General features: G+C 40.7%; 2 protein-coding genes across 5 annotated transcripts in view; one reads left to right on the top strand and one right to left on the bottom strand.

The window, feature by feature from the left end:
* Positions 1 to 20,198, bottom strand: part of POLR3F (RNA polymerase III subunit F) — a 31,464-nt gene that overhangs the window by 5,660 nt on the left and 5,606 nt on the right. For 3 of the 4 annotated variants that reach the window (XM_040447808.1, XM_040447809.1, XM_040447811.1), the window contains 5 exons: positions 18,699 to 18,811; positions 16,552 to 16,695; positions 16,259 to 16,366; positions 14,252 to 14,443; positions 11,571 to 13,232 (listed from right to left, as the gene is read on the bottom strand). In XM_040447808.1, coding sequence (XP_040303742.1) covers positions 13,155 to 13,232; positions 14,252 to 14,443; positions 16,259 to 16,366; positions 16,552 to 16,695; positions 18,699 to 18,811 — 635 coding nt within the window. In that variant the 3' untranslated portion in view covers positions 11,571 to 13,154. Of the gene's footprint in view, positions 1 to 11,570; positions 13,233 to 14,251; positions 14,444 to 16,258; positions 16,367 to 16,551; positions 16,696 to 18,698; positions 18,812 to 20,198 lie in introns of those variants that run through there. The other variant, XM_040447810.1, reaches the window with a different exon arrangement.
* Positions 1,798 to 8,910, top strand: RBBP9 (RB binding protein 9, serine hydrolase). The gene is made up of 5 exons (XM_040447812.1): positions 1,798 to 1,969; positions 3,178 to 3,220; positions 4,246 to 4,351; positions 7,869 to 7,954; positions 8,350 to 8,910. The coding sequence occupies exons 1-5, from the start codon at positions 1,871 to 1,873 to the stop codon at positions 8,574 to 8,576; spliced, it is 561 nt and encodes a 186-aa protein (XP_040303746.1). The 5' UTR covers positions 1,798 to 1,870; the 3' UTR covers positions 8,577 to 8,910.

The raw sequence follows: 20,198 nt of genomic DNA, 5'->3' as shown, positions 1-20,198 counted from the left end.
GAGAGAGAGAGAGAGAGAGAGAGAGAGAGAGAGAGAGAGAGAGAGAGCACGAGCAGGGGAGGGGCAAAGAGAGAGGAAGACATAGAATCTGAAGCAGGCTCCAGGCTCCAAGCCATCAGCACAGCCTACAAACCGTGAAATCATGACCTGAGCCAAAGTCAGATCCTTAACTGACTGAACCACCCAGGTGTCCCAAGGAAGAGAGAGAATCTTAAGTAGGCTTCATGCCCAGTGTGGAGCCTCACGTTGGGCTCCATCCCACCACTGGGAGATCATGGCTTGAGCCAAAATCAAGAGTCAGATGCCTAATGAACTGAGCCACCCAGGCTCCCCTGTTTATTCCCATTTTTAACCACATAAGCATACATTTGCCCACCCCAGTACAAAAGATTTTGATAAATCTATAAGGTATATCTGTTTCCTAAAATTTCAGGACTGCCATATCATAATAGGTAAACCACTGCATTGCTACTTCAGTTTTCCCAGTCTCTAAATTTGTTAAAGTATTGATGTGGAAAATATTGGCATTCGGAGAAAGAATTCTTGAGATGTCTTTGGTGCAAAAAGGTGGTTTTATTAAAGCACAGAGACAGGCTTCGTGCGCAGAAAGTGCTGCACTGGGGTTGTGACGGTGACTGATTATATACCTTCAGGTTGGGAGGGGGTTAGGGACAGGGAAAGTCTCTAAGGTATTTTGGCAACAAGGTTTCCAGGACACTGAGGGGCTAGTTGCTGTTAGGAAAATGTCATTTATTACTGTTTAATAAAAACTCAATCATGAGACCCTTCAGATGTATATTAAGGGGCTGTAAGCTTGCAGTATGATTGTCAACATATATCTGGGGAGGGAGAGAGATAAAGGAAGTTTCCAAAGGAATTTTTTTATGTTTAAAGTAGACTTGGGGCGCCTGGGTGGCGCAGTCGGTTAAGCGTCCGACTTCAGCCAGGTCACGATCTCGTGGTCCGTGAGTTCGAGCCCGGCGTCAGGCTCTGGGCTGATGGCTCAGAGCCTGGAGCCTGTTTCCGATTCTGTGTCTCCCTCTCTCTCTGCCCCTCGCCCGTTCATGCTCTGTCTCTCTCTGTCCCAAAAATAAATAAACGTTGAAAAAAAAATTTAAAATAAATAAATAAATAAATAAATAAATAAATAAATAAAGTAGACTTACAGGATGCTGGAGGTCCAAATAACATTAAGCTAAGATTGCCTTTTGCCCTTAGCAAATTGTCATCATCAAGGGAGATGAGCTTCCAGAGGAATATCACTTTGCCTGTCTCAAGGACTTGTCATTGGGCTGTAAGTTGTAAGTAAATATTAATTTTTTCTTCTGCCTTTGTTCCTCACATCAATTGTGAATGTTATCCATGTGCCATCACCAATGGTGATAGCTTTTAAAAGGACAACATTGAAAGCAATGAAAAATAACAACCAGGGCTGACAGTGACAACTGTACTAGCAACAAATGTTTCAAAATCAGAAGGAAAAGTAATAAGAATTCCACGAGTCCTCAACTCATAAAAAGGTTATTTCTGTATATTTGGAACTAAAACCACACTTTCCAATAGAAATATATCATAATTCTAGTAAAGGGAGAGTATATTCTGGGCGTGTAAAAGCCTGTCCTAAATAAGGCGAGGAGGGGACCAGAACGCTAGCAAGAGGCAAGTGAAAGGCTTTTTATATTTGCTGGAAACTCGGAAGTTTGCTTTGGCCACCTTCTTCAGTAAGGGCGGCCGGAGTCCAAGAGCCGGCCCACCGGCGCCCCAGAACTACAATTCCCAGAATGCCACAGTGCAGGCTCCCAGCGGATGCAGTCTCGGGCTCCCGGCCCTGCAGGCCCTGCTGCTGGTCCACATCAAACCCTCTGCGCTCATGGCTTCCCCGAGCAAGGCAGTTATTGTTCCTGGGAATGGAGGTGGGGATGTGGCCACCCACGGCTGGTACGGCTGGGTGAAGAAGGGGCTGGAGCAGGTAAGAGACAAGCCTGACCACGCTGGGAGCCTTGAAGGGACAGCGGGGACAGTGGACTGAAGTTTGAACGTGTGTTCACCTCGTCCCCAGCCCCCCACCCCTTCAGCGAAGCCCTGTGTTTCACTGCTCTCCCCGCTGCCCTGTCTCAAACTCTAGAACTAGTGGTCAGAATTTTGGTGGATAAAACTGCCCGGAAGACTTCTCTGAAGATTCCGTGGTTAGAGTACAAGGCACCACCTCTTAGAGCACCCCCCTGTCTCTCTGCATCTGTTGCTGGTTCAGATTTGGGGCTTACTAGATAAGTGTATCTCTGTCTTCTCTGTTTCCTGCCTCAGATAAAAAAAAAAAAATCAGTATGTAATATTTAACATAGGAAAAAGATGAATGTAACATACATGGAAATTGTGAAGTATAATGTAATGAATACCTGAGACTCCATAACCAAACTAAACTCTGCAACATTAACAATACCTTGGAAGCCACATGTATACCCCCCCAATCCCATTTCCCTGAAATTTTTTTCATTTGCTCCTCTTTTAAAAATGAACATACCTTTGCAGCTATGTGGGTATACTTTGAACAATATCTTATTTAATTTGGTTTCTTTGTGAGCTTTACACAAATGGTGTTGTGTCCCACTGTAATTGTCTTGTGCATCTTGATTTTTTTTTTTTAAACTCTTCCATAACCAGTCAATAGGACTGCTTCCTGGGTTGCCATCCTTTAGAGCTCTAGAGTATGTGTCTAGAAGAAAATTTCAGGTTGTGGCTGAAAACCAAGGCCAGAGCTACAGATCAAAAAGAGCAGGACTGAAGCTGTCCAAGAGGGTGGGATCTCCAACTTTCTGTACCACATTTTGTACCATGTTTTACCTACTTCCTGGTGCACAGTCTTTTTGACTCCAGTTTGCCTAGCATGCATTCATTCATGATGCCTGTGTAGATACATGCCTACGGTGATAAACAGAGATGCACAAATGCAAATATGTACAGAGCTGGCTAGGTAAGAACTACAGATAGAAGGCAGTTTATCAGGAGGGATTGTCTGTTCACATGGAATCCAATGGCACTTAACCTGCTTCATTTCATAATGTAAGCAAAGACTTATTGAATTGATAGAGATCATATCAGGTGTCTCATTTCTTATTAGCAAAGTATTAGTTGTAATTAAGCTCTTTATTATAGCTTTTTTTTCCCCTCATGTCATAGATACCTGGTTTCCAGTGTTTGGCTAAAAACATGCCTGACCCAAGTAAGTTTTAAACATGTTTTTAAATAGCCTCATCGTGTTGGGTTTTGATCTTGCCATTTTCCTGGTATAGAACAGGAATATCATAGTAGAGAAGCCAAAGGGAGTATATACCTAAGAATGAATGAAGGCAAGTAGTTTGGGGAAAAGGGTGTAAACCAAAAAGCATCATAGAAAATTCTAGTAAGGATCGAGAAAAGCACCCGGGCTTGGTAAAATTTAATTTTCCACTTTTTAAGCAACTCAGTTTTCCCTTCTATAAGTCAACAGATTCAACAGATATTTTCAGGCAAAATGTATGAGTGTTTCATGTGAGACAGAGATATGATAAAACTTCACAGCACCTATATGAGATCCAAATATTTCAAAATGTAACACTGCCACTTTTGTTCTGACTATGCCCATGACTTGTGTCAGGAATTTCCTCTTAGGAAAGAAAGCATATTTATACATGTGAATTTGAGAATGTTGTCTAGAGTTATTTCTTTTTTTAAAAATTTTTAAATTTATTTTTGAGAGAGAGAGAGGCAGAGTACGAGCAGAGGAGGGGCAGAGAGACAGAGGGAGACACAGAATCCAAAGAAGCCTCCAGGCTCTGAGCTGTCAGCACAGAGCCCAATGCGGGGCTCAAACTCATGAACCATGAGATCATGACCTGAGCTGAAGTCGGATGCTTAACCGACTGAGCCACCCAGGTGCCCCTAGAGTTATCTCTTAAGTTTACATTAAAGCTGCAGAATTATATTTTTATTATTTCCTCAGTATTTTCTTATAAGAACATGGTAAAATAAAAAAAAAATAAAAGCCATATATGTGTGTGTGTGTATGTATATAGCAAAACTATGGACTTGAGTCTCTCAAGCAGCAACATATAAATCTTTGGCTCTATTGAAACAGCCCCGTCTCCTATGTGGTCCTGAAGTTCTTAAGTTGAGAAATGCTAAGTAGTCCTCTGTCAGAAAGGTGGGGTGGTATTAGACTAAGACTGTCCCTATCAAATGACACTCTTTCTTTACCCCGAACCTTAGTTACAGCTCGAGAGAGCATCTGGCTGCCCTTCATGGAGACGGAGCTACGCTGTGATGAGAAGACCATCATCATAGGCCACAGTTCTGGGGCCATTGCAGCCATGAGGTGCGATCCTTGTTCAATAGTCACCCTGTGTGGGCTCCAGCTGGCTTACAGACCTCACTGCAGTTCCTTGAACTTGCCAACTCTGTACCTACCTTAGGCCTGTGCTGGCCCCTGTTCTACCTGGTATACTGTTTCTAGGTACTTGCATGGCTTTCTTTTCTTTAAGTCTCTACTTAATGTCTCTTTTCACTGAGGCCTACTCTAATCACTCCAAATGAAACAATGGCTCCTATCCCCTTTATATCTTGGTATCCCTCTTTTAATCTATTACACTTTTCAACATCTGATGTCTTGTTTATTTCTTGCCTGTCTCTGGCCAATAAAAATGTAAGCAACATGAGGGTGGGGCTTTGTTCACTCTGACACTGGGACCTTAGTGCCTAGAAGAGTGTCTGCCATATGGTAGGTGCTAAGGTGCTAAATAAATATTTGTTGGAGGGCAGAGGCTGTTACACCACCCTCCACCACTCCCCGCCCCCAGTCCTTAGGATTCATGATACTTCCTGATGCTCTCGGTTATAACATCATGTCTCTCCCTTTAGGCTTATGAGGCCTAGAGGATAGGACTTAGCTGGCTGAATAAGCATATTAGGGTTGGGTTTCTTGCACATTTGCTAGGCTGGATGAGGAAGGAATATAGTTTTTGTGTAACCTCTTGTCCCAAGCAGTCGCTCAGGCTGGCATATAAATTGCATGTCAGGGAACCCTGCCAAATTCCATAGCCTTTCTGCCATTTGAAGCTATGAGATAATGCTTTCCAGTGTGGAGCTTAGTGTTCATAAGCTGCCAAAGGTTGGAAAATGAAGAAATCCCTTTATGCTGAAATCTGTACCAACTCAAGGCCAACTGAATTTTTCTCAGGCTATTGGCTAATAAAGATGTGCCTTCTTTTTAAAAAATTTTTTTAAATATTTATTTATTTTGGGGAGACAGACAGAGTGCAAGCAGGGGAGGGGCAGAGAGAGAGGAAGACACAGAACCCAAAGCAGGCTCCAGGCTCCAGGCTGTCAGCACAGTGCCCGACGCGGGGTTCAAACCAATGAAGCATGGGATCGTGACCTGGGCCGAAGTTGGATGTTCAACTGACTGAGCCACCCAGGCGCCCCAGATGTGCCTTCTTTTAAAGATCCCTGTAACTGGGGCACCTTGGGTGGCTCAGTCGGTTGGGTGTCTGACTTTTGATTTTGGCTCAGGTCATGATCTCATGGTTCATGGGTTCGAGCCCCACATTGGGCTTTGTGCTGGCAGGGCAGTGCCTGCTTGGTATCCTCTTTCTCTGCCCCACCCCTGCTCATTCTCTTTCTCTCTCTCTCAAAATAAATAAACTTAAAAAAAAAAAAAGATCCCTGGAGCACCTGGGTGGCTCAGTCGGTTAAGCGTCGGACTTTGGCTCAGGTCATAATCTCACGGTTTGTGGGTTCAGGCCCTGCTTGTCAGGTTCTGTGCTGACAGCTCAGACTCTAAAGCCTGCTTCAGATTCTGTGTCTCCCTCTTTCTCTGCCCTTCCCCTGCTTACGTTCTGTCTCTCTCTTAAAAATAAAATAAAAAATAATAAACTCACTGCAGGATTGTCTGCAACCTAAAAATTAACATCTAAAGTTAAGGTAGGCAAGGAGAAAATACATGCCAGTATGTGGTATAAGATGGTAGGGGAAAAGGATATTGGTAGAGCCACAGAGGACCACCCTGCGGATTACTTACTAATCACAAAGTGGACAATTGTGTCTTTACAATGGATATCTGATATCACCTTAAGTAATCAAACTTAATCTCACCAATAAAGGGACACTGGCATTGTGTGTCTCTGATGTGATGGAGTGGGAAGGACACATTGCCTATGTAGTATTCTTGCCAAAAATGTTTAACCTCTGTCTAATCACGAGGAAACAAAAATTCAATTTAGGGGTGATATACAAGACAATTAATTGGCTTATTAAACTCTTAGAAAATGTCAATGTCATTTAAAACAAAAAATTTAAAAGGGACTAAAGAGTCATGAAAACCAAATGCAATGTGTGATCTTTGACTGGATCTAGGATTGAAAAGCAGTTTGGGGTGCTTGGTGGTTCAGTTGTTTAAGTGTCTGGATCTTGATTTCGGCTCAGGTCGTGATCTCATAGTTTGTGAGTTCAAGCGCCATTATCAGGATCTGTGTATTACTGTCTCAGTGTTAAATGTACTGGGTGTAATAATGGCACTGTGGATATGTAAGAGAATACCTTGTTCTTAGGGGACACAGTTGATGTATTTAGGTGTGAAGTGTGGTAAAATTAATGAATCAAGTGCTTGTTGTTCTAACTGTCCTGTAGGTTTGAAATTTTTCAAAACAAATTCTTGGGCAAAAAGTTTAGACTGCAAAACAAAATACCAACCCTAAATTTTTCCTGGCACAAAGGCCCCTTGAAGCTATTACTATTCCACATCTTTCCCTAGCCTAATCTTTGCCGAGTGTCTGCTTGTGGGCACTGTACTAGGCACCAGGGTCATAGAAATCAAGAAGGCTCACACCTGCCCTTAAGGAGCTGAAGGTTTATTGGGGAAGACAGATATAATACAACGCAAAGAGAAGTACAATACAATGTGGAATGTGCAGCAAAAGAGGTACATTTCCGCTATGGTACATAAAATATGGTTCACAGATCACTTGTATTAGTCATCCGGGTTGTGGGGGAGGTGTCATGCCTTAAGATGCAGATCCCTGGGCCTCACACCAACTTTGAATCAGATGCTCCGGGACTGAATCTACATGTTAACCAACCAAGCAATGCTGATGCATACTGAAGGTAGGTTAATAGGCACATCAAAGAGAATGATTACACTTAAAAAAAAATTTTTTTGGGGGGGGGAGAGTGCAATCAGGGGAGGGGCAGAAAGAGGGGGACAGGATCTGAAGCAGGCTCTGCTGTGACAGGCTGATAGCAGTAAGCCTGATGTGGGGCTCAAACTCATGAACCGCGAGATCACGACCTGAGCCGAAGTTGGACACTCAACCTACTGAGCCACCTAGTTGCCCCCACTTTTTGTTTTTTTTGAAAGGATTACCAAAGAGGTTTGGACTACCTTGAAAAATAAGTAGAAACTCATCAAGTAGCCAAGGGTAATTTATTAACCACTGGGCTTGGAGTTCTGTAGCTTCCTTACTTTTTTTTTTTTTTAATTTTTTTTTTCAACGTTTATTTATTTTTGGGACAGAGAGAGACAGAGCATGAACGGGGGAGGGGCAGAGAGAGAGGGAGACACAGAATATGAAACAGGCTCCAGGCTCTGAGCCATCAGCCCAGAGCCTGACGCGGGGCTCGAACTCACGGACCGCGAGATCGTGACCTGGCTGAAGTCGGACACTTAACCGACTGTGCCACCCAGGCGCCCCCTTACTTTTTTTAAATTAACCTCAACAGCACCTGTTTTTTGTAAGCTAGATCAAATGAGTTTTCATGTGTTTTTTTGTTTCTTTTTTTACTTTTCGGCAATCAGATTTAACATTAAGTATTAGTTGACATCATTTCTCTTTCTCCAGGTATGCAGAAACACACCGAGTATATGCTATTGTGTTAGTGTCTGCATATACCTCTGACTTGGGGGATGAAAACGAGCGTGCCAGTGGTAAGTTTGAAACTGATTCAGAAAAGCCCTTCCTCTAATCACAGGGCTACCTGTTCAGGTTAAACAGTACTGGCTTTTGAATAGGCTAAAAAAACCCTCTCGTAACAGATGAGAAACATTTGCTGCCCTTCTTTTTTACAAATTAGACCCTTTGAGAGATGATAGACCATTTTCTAATGCATTGAACCCTAGAGGCCTGATTTTATCTGAGCCACATACACCCCTTCACAAGTAGCTATGGTATTAAGCCCTACAGATTTGAAAACTAATGGACTTGTAACTCACAGGCTCGGAATCTGTGTGTCTGCTATGGTCTTCACTAGATATTTTACCATGGCTAGAATGGGAATTATCCATGGGCGGTAATAGGCTATATGTATATTTTTTTCCCATAGGATACTTCAACCGTCCATGGCAGTGGGAGAAGATCAAAGCCAACTGCCCTTACATTGTGCAGTTTGGCTCCACTGATGATCCTTTCCTTCCCTGGAAGGAACAACAAGAAGTGGCTGATAGGTTGGAAGCCAAATTGTACAGATTCACTGACCGTGGCCACTTTCAGAATATGGAGTTTCATGAACTGATTAGCGTGGTAAAGTCTATGCTGAAAGTACCAGCATAGGTAGGATTACTTCTGCTATTTTACATTCCAATGTAGGGGTAGAGCAATGATCAGGTTATTAATAGATAAAAATTATCTATTATGAGATGATTAGTAGACACATAAAACAGATCAAAGTTCCGGAAAAATAACCCAGAAGTTCAATATTCAAACTAAGTTACAAACTGCGTTTCCATTTTCCATTGGATTTCTATCTCACAAACTGCCATGAACTAAAGCAGTATTTTTCTCATTTGATCAGGGACATAAGGACAGTTTAACCACCTTTATCTGTCCAAAGTGAGTAAGATCGAAGTGGAATCCAGCTTTCCTGATTCCCAGTTCACATTAAAACTAGTTTAGGGGCGCCTGGGTGGCGCAGTCGGTTAAGCGTCCGACTTCAGCCAGGTCACGATCTCACGGTCCGTGAGTTCGAGCCCCGCGTCAGGCTCTGGGCTGATGGCTTGGAGCCTGGAGCCTGTTTCCGATTCTGTGTCTCCCTCTCTCTCTGCCCCTCCCCCGTTCATGCTCTGTCTCTCTCTGTCTCAAAAATAAATAAAAACGTTGAAAAAAACTAGTTTGTGTATGTTGTAGGAGTTGTACTCCTCTTTGAAATGAACCTTTTTCTAGTTGGCAGGGTGGGGTGGGGTGAGGAAAATGACTAAAGATCCAGAGTGTTGGCTTAGAGCTCAAAACACTAGCTGTTCTGAGCTGGCCCAAGACATTAAACCCAGACTGGGGCCTTCATCTTTGACCCCTGCCCCAGTCCTTCAAACATGTTGAGGGAGAGGGATACATATGGATCTAAGAGTTGGGTCTGCCAGGTCGGGCAGGGAACAGAAGCCCAGCCTATACAAATATGTCAGCATAGCCAACCAGATGTGTGCTAGACCAGCGTGGTGGGAATTTGGGCAGCATGGAGAACTCGTGCCCTTTCTAAATCGTTGCCATCTGGGAAGGTAGCAGGGTGTTGCCAATTTTCTGATTTTTTGAGGGAAAAACTTCATGCAGTGGTTTTCATATCTAGGGACTATATGTTTATATACACAGTTTATATGTATATGAATTATGCCCAATATATGTACATATGGATTACATAAGTCGACAACGACAGCGTAAATAAAAAATGTACAAACACTGCAAGACACACAAAGTCCAAGCCACCCATTTGTGACCTCTGCCATTAGGAATTAACTTATCCAGGTGCTTCAAATGATTCTCTCTAAGCCTGAGAAATGAATTTAATGTCAAAGGATGAAATCATGGGAACAATTTAGATTTTGTTACAAAATTCTAAGTAATCTTTCCATACTTCAAATTTTGTTCTGTAAAGAGTTCTACCTTTTAAATTCTATGTTCTGTTAGCTCACTTTCAAGCATCATTCCACTTTTCTTCTGATCATACTCCTTCAAAAAAATTGTTTTTTCTTTCCAATATTTTTTGGCTGTTACAATCCCTAAGTATTGACTCAAAACAATTTCCAGTGATTTTGTACATGTTACAGAACCTTATGTTTGCTGCAAAAATATGAATTAACTCACTATTTATGTCTACAGGAGATTCAAAGCCACCATTTTAACCTGAAAAGTCTTGGCTTCTAAATGTGCTCAAAGAAAAAATGGAAAGACTCTAAACTTTTAATAGCAGTTATCTTTGGGGAATGGGAATTTTAGGTACAGTGTGAAGGAAGTCTCCTTTTTATTTTGTACACCTGGGGATTGAGTTTGTTATAGTGAACATGTATTACTTTTATAATTAAAATGACTGTTTAAAACAACTCATTTGACATGTTAGTGAGAAGCAAATTAGATAAATCAATTGAGTAATTTTCTTAAAGATGTTTGATTTGACCAAGTCTATAACCAAAGTTTGATTCTATTTGGATTGTTTGGAATTAGTAATTGTTCTACTTACTCTTGGCCTTGTTTTCTGAAGTCCTTTTTCAAAAAATTACAAACTTACACTACAAATAACAGTTAATAATATTTGTCCTCTTTCTCCACAGAAAAATACATACAAGTGAGAAATAATTTTGATATCCTTCATTCCTATAATTAACATAGACCTATGTGACTGTAAGGATTGTGCTATATAATATGGTAGCCAGTAACCACAGGTAGCCATAAATTGAATTCATTTCTTCATTCAAGTCTTAACAGTCACGAAATGACAAGTGGGTACTTTTACTGAACAGCAGATGTGGAATACTGTCACTATAAAATGTCCAGCAGCAGTAATCTAGGGCATGTATTTTCTTCCCTTACCCACAATCTAATAATGAGTAATAGTTCAAAGTAAAAGTCACTCAACTTGAAATTACTTGTTTGACTAGTTTTTACTCAGCTGATCACCATAAAAATCATGCTCATAAAATTTACTCCTCATCAAACGAAGCTCAGAGGAATTTTATAGAAGAATGCCACATAAACTATCCATTTAAACCACTGAATCACGGTCTCTCAGGATTGTCTGACTCCCTATGATCATTAGTAAGCAGAACAGAAGGGCCATGACTTCAGGGTGTATCTCTTCTCAGGTGACCAAAATACCTTATACTAAATGGAAATCAACTGTAAGGATTAGGACTTCACCACAATTTGATTTTTTTATTATTTTTTATTTTTTTTGGTGTCATGAGTCTAGAGCCCCATAATTTGTTTTGGTCAAAGTTTACTTCTGGTGGGTAAATATCTATTTAACTATATATTGGAGCTGCTGTTGTTTGTTTTTTTTTAACATTTATTTATCTTTGAGAGACAGAGAGAGACAGAGCATGAGTGGGGAAGGGGCAGAGAAAGTGGGACACAGAATCCAAAGCAGGCTCCAGGCTCTTAGCTGTCAGCACAGAGCCCGAAGTGGGGCTCGAACTCAAGAACTGCGAGATCATGACCTGAGCCAAAGTTGGATGTTCAACTGACTGAGCTACCCAGGCGCCCTCAGAGGTGCTATATTTTTAAACTAGTGTCTCTTTTCTCCTTCAGTTAATATTCAGAATGAAAGACCTGCTATGGGAAAACCATTTAAAGGGTCTCTTTATTCTGGTGAGTCAATGAACTTTTGTTGTAGCCTTTGATTGTAAGCTTTAAAAACCAATCTTTGGCTATCAAGACAATACAAAATCTGTAGTTAATACATGAACTGCTTCCTTCTCCCTACATCTGCCTCTCCCCCCAACTTCAGTTTTCTCATTAAATAAGACTAGCGCCTCTGTGACAGGCCAGGTTCCAAAAAGGACAAATAATGTTCTTACTATTCTAGCTTTCCTTGGGGGTGGAAGAGAAAGGCTTGTGTAGTTTCAGGCTCCTAGATTCTTCTGTATCTTCTATATATTTAATACTTGAAATGATCCTTGTTTCAAAGTGCTGGTGTCATCGAATGCTATTTTATAGAGCTGGCCACAAACTCCATCTGGTTCTTAGTTCGTTACTGAGCTGATTTCCTTTTATTGATCCCATTTATCTCAAAGTTACCCTTCTGATGGTTGCCCACTTGGAGAATCTCCAAACTGGTAGTTGAACTCCGGTGTCAGTAGTAGCTGACCTTCAATTTCTTTCCCTTGGTCCCATACTTTTGGCTTGGACACAGAAATCACTGAGTGGAGGTACAAAGTGAAAATACAATAGCTGAGATCCTAAAAAGCTAACTTTTGTTCAACAGTACACTGAATAACCTAATGTTTTCTCTATGGCTAACGATTAGGACTGGAAGTACTATTAGAACTGAGAACAATTATAATGGCTTTCTGCTTAGCCTAGACTAATTACACCATGATTTTAGAAGAGAATAAGGAAACAAATCTAAAATAGGACAAGAAAAGAAGAATGGTATCCTGCTCACAATGAAGTATGAATGGAGGGTTATGGATTATGGGACAGTTCTAGCAAATAATACAATTGAACCACAGAATGAAACTTGGAAGACTTTAACAAAGGATCAGTGAAAACATTCTCTTGAAGATGAGAATAATCTAACTATGCACTAAAAATCCTTGATAATAGTCATCATTTGCATTTGAGGTAAGTACAAAGGCATAATCCTCTGAAATAATATTTCTGACATAAGGAATTAATAATGTGCAGAAAAGAGATGTTCCATTCTCTTCCCCACTCTTCCCTAAGTGCTATTCCTGCCCCATCACTTTTAATTACTTCTCAATGAAACCACTGAGGAAAGAGAAAACAAATGGCAATAGTGAAGTAGATGTAAAAAATTTCCAATGAAGATCTTAATAACTAACTTGGAAAAGGGCGTTTTTAAGCTCTAGCCATTATCATAGTATTTGGCAAATTTAGATTTATTGGCTTCTTTTTCCATGAACCATCACAAGTCTTGAAGGCTTCAGAAGGTGGTCTTCCAGAAGTTCTAAGTATTTATCGAAGAATGGATTTCAGTATTAGCCTTACCTGCTTCATATTCCGTTGGCTACTCTACCATTATAAATTTAGTCTTCATAGATAAAAAAATATTTTTTCATAGCAGCTAGTCTATCCATTATTGTGAAGTTTGCTTTCAAGGGTATTTGATGTTCCATCACGAATTAAATTATTTGCTCTCAAAGTAACTTCATTTGCAAAATGTCAGTAAAGTTCCTAGCTCTCTTAAAATTCGAGCCACTCTGTCATATAAATACAGTTAGATGGTGAAATCTCACCACCTTCATGGCAGTCGTCAAAAACCTTTAAAAAGAAAAAAGTTTACGATCAAATGAGAGTTTTAAAATTATTATATTATAGGTAAAGTCTTAAGTGTCAACTACAACTATACTTTTTGTTAACAACATATCCAAGACCCAACCATTCTCTAAAGTGGTATTAAAAGTGACACTTTGAAACTGAAAGAGACTAGAGCTGTAATAGGACCTGCTGTGTGATTATAAAGTTAGTTAATGAGAGACCTCTCACTGTAGCACTAAGATGACATGTTCTGCCCACTGGCCCAAAGGCTATTGGCAGGTAACAGGGATACAGGAAAGCAGATCTGTATGTGTGTTTGACTAGGCAAATGTTTCGTGTTTAACTACATTCTTTTTTGTGAAGGGTGCTAAGCAGAATTCCCAATATGCTCGCTTTTTTCCCTAGGAGTTGACACGAGCATACAGACAGCTTAGGCATATAGACAAGGGCCAGTATAAAGAAATGAAACAGCAGCTATGAGGGCCGGGACAGGGCCTGCAGCACGCAGCTGGCAAGCAGTAAATGGGAACGGATGGATGGAGAGTGCTGGGGCATGCTGCGGGGGAAAGCACATCTCTGGGTTTGAATCCTGATTCTTCTAAGCTGTATATCTTGTATCTTCCTTAGCTTCAAGCTTATGCAGAAATAACACCACTAGCTCCAAGGGACAGGAGGAGATTAAATGAGACCACATAAATCTTCAAGAACATACCTGGCCTGTGACACGTTCTCAGCAAATCCTAGTTCCCTCCCTACTTAGGTTAAATGATTAGCCCTTGTTAAAAATTGTCCATTTTAGGGCCAAACCCAGAAAAACACAAATTTCCCTAACCTGGTTATTCTAAAAAGGAATGTAAAGCCATGACTTGTTCATCAAAGGCCTGTCATCAAAGTTTACGTGGAGGTTTGAGCAGCTGTTGGTCAACTCTGAGAATCAGAAAACTGGGGTGTGCTTGCTGGTAAGTTATGTGGCATTTGCACTTGGTGGCAGTCAGGTGTGAAATGAAGCCACTTTAACTCACCGGGCAGAGTCCACAGGGGGCCCGGACCAAACCTGTGGGCGGGATGATAGGATTGACTGCTCTATACAGTTTCATGTGTCCATCCACACTTCCAACTGTGCCTTCTTTTGCAGCGATGATAGTCATCTCTACTTTCCCGTCATAAATGAGTGTATTTAAGATAGTTTCAATGTCCTCCATGGACAATTCTACCTGAAAAGGGGACACATTAGAAACGACACAGAAAGCACAGGAAGACATCCTATCTGAGGGTGTTTAAACAGTAAGGGTCGCAACTCCGCCATGAATGGGGAAGCATTGCGCCGATGGGTGATTTAAAGCACAGAGCTGAACAACAGCCCAAGCTAGCACAAAGCACTGAAATGCTAAGGACAGAACTCTAACCTCATCTGAATTTGATACTTTCTTTCTATGTTTCTACCCTTAGGTAAAATCTGGAAGTCTTATAAAGTAACATTTCCTTAGCAAGAACTTGATGTGGATTTATAAAATGTTCAAGCATAAAGTTATTTTAGATATCAAATTGTCCAAATTCCTAGTTTTTTATATAAATGAGAAATCTGTGTGGGGTATCTGGGTGGCTCAGTCGGTTAAGTGTCTGACTTCGGTTCAGGTCATGATCTCACGGTTCATGAGTTCAAGCCCCGCATCAAGCTCTGTGCTTACAGCTCAGAGCCTGGAGCCTGCTTCAGATTCTGTGTTTCCCTCTCTCTCTGCCCCTGCCCCACTCACGCTCTGTCTCTCTCTCTCAGAAACAAATAAACATTAAAAAAATTTTAAATAAGGGGCACCTGGGTGGCTCAGTCCGTAAACGTCTGACTTTAGCTCAGGTCATGATCTCGCAGTTCATGAGTTCGAGCCCTGCATCGGGCTGTGTGCTGACAGCTCAGAGCCTGGAGCCTGCTTCAGCTTCCGTGTCTCCCTCTCTCTCTCTGCTCCTCCCCCACTCACACTCTGTCTCTCTCTCAAAAATAAATAAGCATTAAAAAAATTTTTTTAAATAAATGAGAAATCTGGGGTCTAGGAAATGAAAACAGCTTGTCCAAACGGCCGATTCAATTTCTTCTCTGATTCTGAAAAGCATCCAGCACTATGTCTTTATATAAGTCTTCAAAAGAATATGCTGATGACGCTACTCGCCTCTTACAAGTTGGATAATACCAGTAAGTGACAACTGATGCTATTGAGGTGTCATCTATGTTGAAATGTCCCTGAGAAAGTCAAGACCTTGTCAGAAGAGACTTTTGAATTTTGGGAGTGCAGTGCACTGCCAGGCCTCTACACTGCTGCTCTATATGCCAAGCTTAAGTACATACAGATCGCACAGTGCCTGATGGCAGGACAGTCACCTTTGTCTAAATGGCTTAGGACAGGGGCGCCTGGGTGGCGCAGTCGGTTAAGCGTCCGACTTCAGCCAGGTCACGATCTCGCGCTCCGCGAGTTTGAGCCCCGCGTCAGGCTCTGGGCTGATGGCTCAGAGCCTGGAGCCTGTTTCCGATTCTGTGTCTCCCTCTCTCTCTGCCCCTCCCCTGTTCATGCTCTGTCTCTCTCTGTCCCAAAAATAAATAAATGTTGAAAAAAAAAATAAAAAAAATAAAAAAATAAAAAAAATAAATGGCTTAGGACAGTGCTTTCCAAAAGTGGATTCTGCACAGTGTTCACAGGTATCACCTCAAAAAAGGGTCTGGGTCAAATATGTTCAGAATACATTGTAAACTATACCCCTGTGATGAAGAGTAACTTTAAAAAATTAAAATGAAGGGGTGCCTGGGTGGCTGTCTGTTGAACTTCCAACTTCGTACCAGGCCATGATCTCATGGCTCGTGAGTTCGAGCCCTGCCTAGGGCTCTGTGCTGACAGCTCAGAGCCTGGAGCCTGCTTCAGGTTTTGTTTCTCTGCCCCCCCCCCCCCCCCACTCATGATCTGTGTCTTTCTCTCAAAAATAAACATTAAAAAAAATTTTTTTAAATAAAAAATAAGATGAAAATTCAAAACCCAAGCTCTCACCTTACTGATCCCCAATTCACAGATGTACTTCCATACTTCATGTGATGAGGCAAATGAACTATTTCTTTGTATCATTGGATTCTGTTTGCTTTCTCGTGCTGTTTCTGCCTATAAGGGTAGAAACACAAATCTCAGCATAGTGTTTTCTGAATACAATTTATATAGTCTGAAAATCAACAATGGAATATACTGTTTAGTAAAAATTATCAACTTCACCATTTTCAAGTCCTATAAAATAGGATATAAACTTTTAAAAAAAGATTTGCAGTGATGTGTCCTCAGTTATGCCTCACCTTGGTTTGTAGAAATTTAAAACACTGTTGGTTAAGCACCTCTACAAATTCTGATTCAAAATCCTGGTCACTGTACCAGGCTCCACCAGTCACAGACCGGTCTGGCTGCAGGTTATAGAGCATATATACTTTCTTTTTTGAGGCCTAGGAAAAAACATGCACAAGCAGATGTGGTTATAAGATAAATAAGTCTTCTGAAACTAAGATTAAAAAAAAAAACCTCAAAACTTTGTATTTTAGAGCAGTTTTAGATTTACACAATTATTGTAAAGATGGTACATTTACCTTGTGCTCAGTTTCCCCTCTTATTAGCATCTTACATATTAGTTGGGTACATTTACTACAGTTAATGAACCAATATTGATACATTATTATTACCTAAGTCTATACTTTACTGAGATTTCCTTAGTTTTCCCCTAATGTCCCTTTTCTGGGTCAAGAACCTATTCAGGATACCACACTACATTTACTTGGTATGTTTCCTTGGCAACTTCTGGTTGTGACAGCTTCTCAGACTTTCCTTGTTTTTGAGAACTTGCCAGTTCTGAGAATTACTGGTTGGGTATTCTGTAAGATGCCTTTTGACTGGGATTTGTCTGATGTTTTTCTCAGGACTAGACCAGGAAAGACCACAGAGGAAGTGCCCTTCTGACCACATCCCATCAAGGATACTCAATCGTCACCAAGTGATGATTGATCACCATCACTAAGACTTTTCGGTGTTGATGTTAACCTTGATCATGTGGCTTGAGGTAGTGTTTCTCAGTTTTCTCCACTGTAAACTTTCTTCCCTAGCCTTGCCATGTTTGGAAGGAAATCAGTACGCAGAGCCCAAACTGAAGGAGGGAGAGTTACGTTCTACTACCTAAATTACCTGGAACTCTTCTGCACAGGAGGTTTGTCTATTCTGCCTCTTTCCACTCATGGGAAGATGGGTCATTTATTTATTTCAACATTTATATCAGTATGGACTTAGGAAGATTTATTTTAGACTTTGGGTTACAATCCAATACTACTTCAGTTTGAAACCTTGAAAACATTGTGTAAATGAAAGAAGCCTGATGCAAAAGACCACATACTGTATGATTCCATTTATACAAAATTTCCAGAATAGGCAGATCTGTAGAGACAGAAACTACATTAGTGGTTATCAAGGCCTACAGGCAGGGATGCAGAGGACTGACTGCTAGTGGGGTCACATTTCACGGGTGATGAAAATGTCCTAAAATTACAGCAGTGTGATGGTTGCACAACTTTGGGAATATACTAAAAACTACCAAACTGTACATTTTAAACAGATGAATCTTATGGCATGTCAATTTTATCTCAATAATAAGGCTGTTATTAAAAATAAAGGTGGAGAAGAAAGATTGGCAAAGTGAAGGTAGGTGATCGGTATGTGGAGACTTGTATTATTGGCTCTACTTTTGTGAAAATTTGAAATTATCCATTAAAAATGCAGAAGGGAGATAATGGTATAAAGTAGGGATTGGTAAGGCAAAAATACTATTTGATAAATAAAATCTCTGATGAACATTGAATTCTTATTTGCCAAAATCCGTGTTCAAGCAAACTTTAGGGGGAATCTTGGCTCTTCTGATACCTAAGTCAGTGCAGTCAGCAGCTGGTGTCCCTGATGCAGCCAGCTCTGGAGTGGAAGCCCCTGGAGGAGGTAATAGGGCTGGGGTGGGATGAGGAGAAAAAGAAACACCATGTACTGGAACAGACAGGGCAGAGATCTTTCTCTGACTTGTTTACTCACGTATCCCAAGCACTACAAGAGTACCTGGTACACAGCAAACACACAATAGCTATTTGTTGAATGAGTAATCTAATATGCCAGGATGGAGTAAATTATCTTACACACTGGAAATCCAGGAAAAATGCTCATGATTCCAAAAATTCTTTACTGAAGAGTAAAGTGGTTTTAGCTTTAATGTCGGGTGAGACACAAAGAGTTAATTAAGCAGCGATAAATCTAGGCAACATCTCCAAGCCAATCCAACTTGAGCTTAATTTTTAGAAATCGTTTTGACCAGTAGTTTTAAATCATGACACAGCTTACAGAACAATAAAAATCTTGAAACGTACTTGGACCAGAACATATACAATGACCACTTGGGGGAAGGAAAGAGAAAACTACTCACTGCCACAGACTTAACAGCTTTGATAAGCTTTTTACTTTCCAAATTCTTTAGAATTTTGTTAATTTCTGTTAGTGGCAAGTTACTTTTGTATCGGATATCTCTGCTCCATATTCCTATAAGAAAATAAAGTAAAATGAATTCAACACCATAGGATGTGTGTTTACAGTCCTACTGCTGTATCTCATGCCAAAACTATAACAAAGTATGTATATATATGTATATATCCCTAGAGCACAGCTATAGAGAAAACAGTGACTTAGAGGTAAGAATCTCAGATAACATAACATATAAAATATTAAGTTATGTGCTCTATCTTCTAACCAGAAATTTCTTGGAATCCTAGCATGGCACCTTTCTAAAAACACTGAAAAAGATATTTTTTAATGGAAGGAAAGAATGGTACTGAATTGACTTACATTGTCTCTTCCATCCCCTTTTGCATCCCAACTTCTGTTTCCTATTATTTTTACTTTAGATTTGTCTTTTTTTTTTTTTTAATTTATTATTTTTTGAGAGAGAGCTCAAGTCAGGAGGGGGCGAGAGGGAGGAAGAGAGAGGATGCCAAGCAGGCTCTGCGCTGTCTGCACAGAGCCCAACTTGCGGCTTGATCCCATGACCTAGGGATCATGACCTGAGCCAAAATCAAGAGTCAGATGCTTAATTGAGCCACCCAGGCGCCCCTACTTTAGATTGTATTTAGATTGTAACTTAAGTTTGGGCCAAGGTCAGTTGCCACTGTCAGCGTAGAGCAAAAAATACTTTATGTAAGCATCTGTGTGCATGTATACCCATTACGTATACACGAAAACTGTATTTAAGAGATGAAAAATGGAAGATTGGGGTTCTCACAGCCACCAAAAGCCCTGTGCAGGAGGCTATGGTTTCTCTCTGTTTTAAATGCTTATTTATTTAGTTTTGAGAAAGAAAGAGAGAAAAGGAGGGGCAGAGAGAGGGGGAGACAGAGAATCCCAGGCAGGTTCTGCACTGTCAGCCCAGAGCCTGACACGGGGCTCGAACCCACAAACCGTGAGATCATGACCTGAGCCTAAGTTGGACACTTAACCAACTCAGCTACCCTGCCGCCCTGGTTACTCTTTTAAAAAAGGCTTGTATATGGAATTTTGTATAAAACATGTTACCCTATTTTCTTCCCAGCACAGAGGCATAATGAGATAGGAAGAAGTTTTTAAGGTAGAGAATGCTTTTTTCATGAATCTATTTTTAAAATATTAACTTAACTTCTAATAAATATAAGAATGATATGATTTCAAATTATATCATGGTTGATACATTGTTGAAACTAGTATCAGTGACTCAAATCCTAAATTGTGATAACAGCAGTTTAGATAGAATTCTGTAAGTGGGATAGATATCTAATAGTTGCTGAGGGACCTCAGTCAGGCACTGCCACACTGCACTAGACATCCCTCTGCTTTCTCCAAAAACCAGAGAGATGTTATTATCCATAATTTACAGATAAGAGGAAAAGGAAGAAACAAA

This window comes from Herpailurus yagouaroundi, unplaced genomic scaffold (genome assembly GCF_014898765.1).
Source record: "Herpailurus yagouaroundi ecotype Mexico unplaced genomic scaffold, PumYag 196, whole genome shotgun sequence".
Lineage (NCBI taxonomy): Eukaryota > Metazoa > Chordata > Mammalia > Carnivora > Felidae > Herpailurus > Herpailurus yagouaroundi.
The sequence above is the reverse complement of the archived record's forward strand: the minus strand, read 5'-3'. Positions and strand labels throughout refer to the sequence as shown.

Bases quoted from the DNA above. Each gene is read 5' to 3' on its own strand.
- RBBP9 (XM_040447812.1), top strand. From the start codon at position 1,871: ATGGCTTCCCCGAGCAAGGCAGTTATTGTTCCTGGGAATGGAGGTGGG. The intron at 1,970-3,177 runs GTAAGAGACAAG...CTCATGTCATAG, and splicing joins TGAAGAAGGGGCTGGAGCAG to ATACCTGGTTTCCAGTGTTT. The intron at 7,955-8,349 runs GTAAGTTTGAAA...TTTTTCCCATAG, and splicing joins TGAAAACGAGCGTGCCAGTG to GATACTTCAACCGTCCATGG.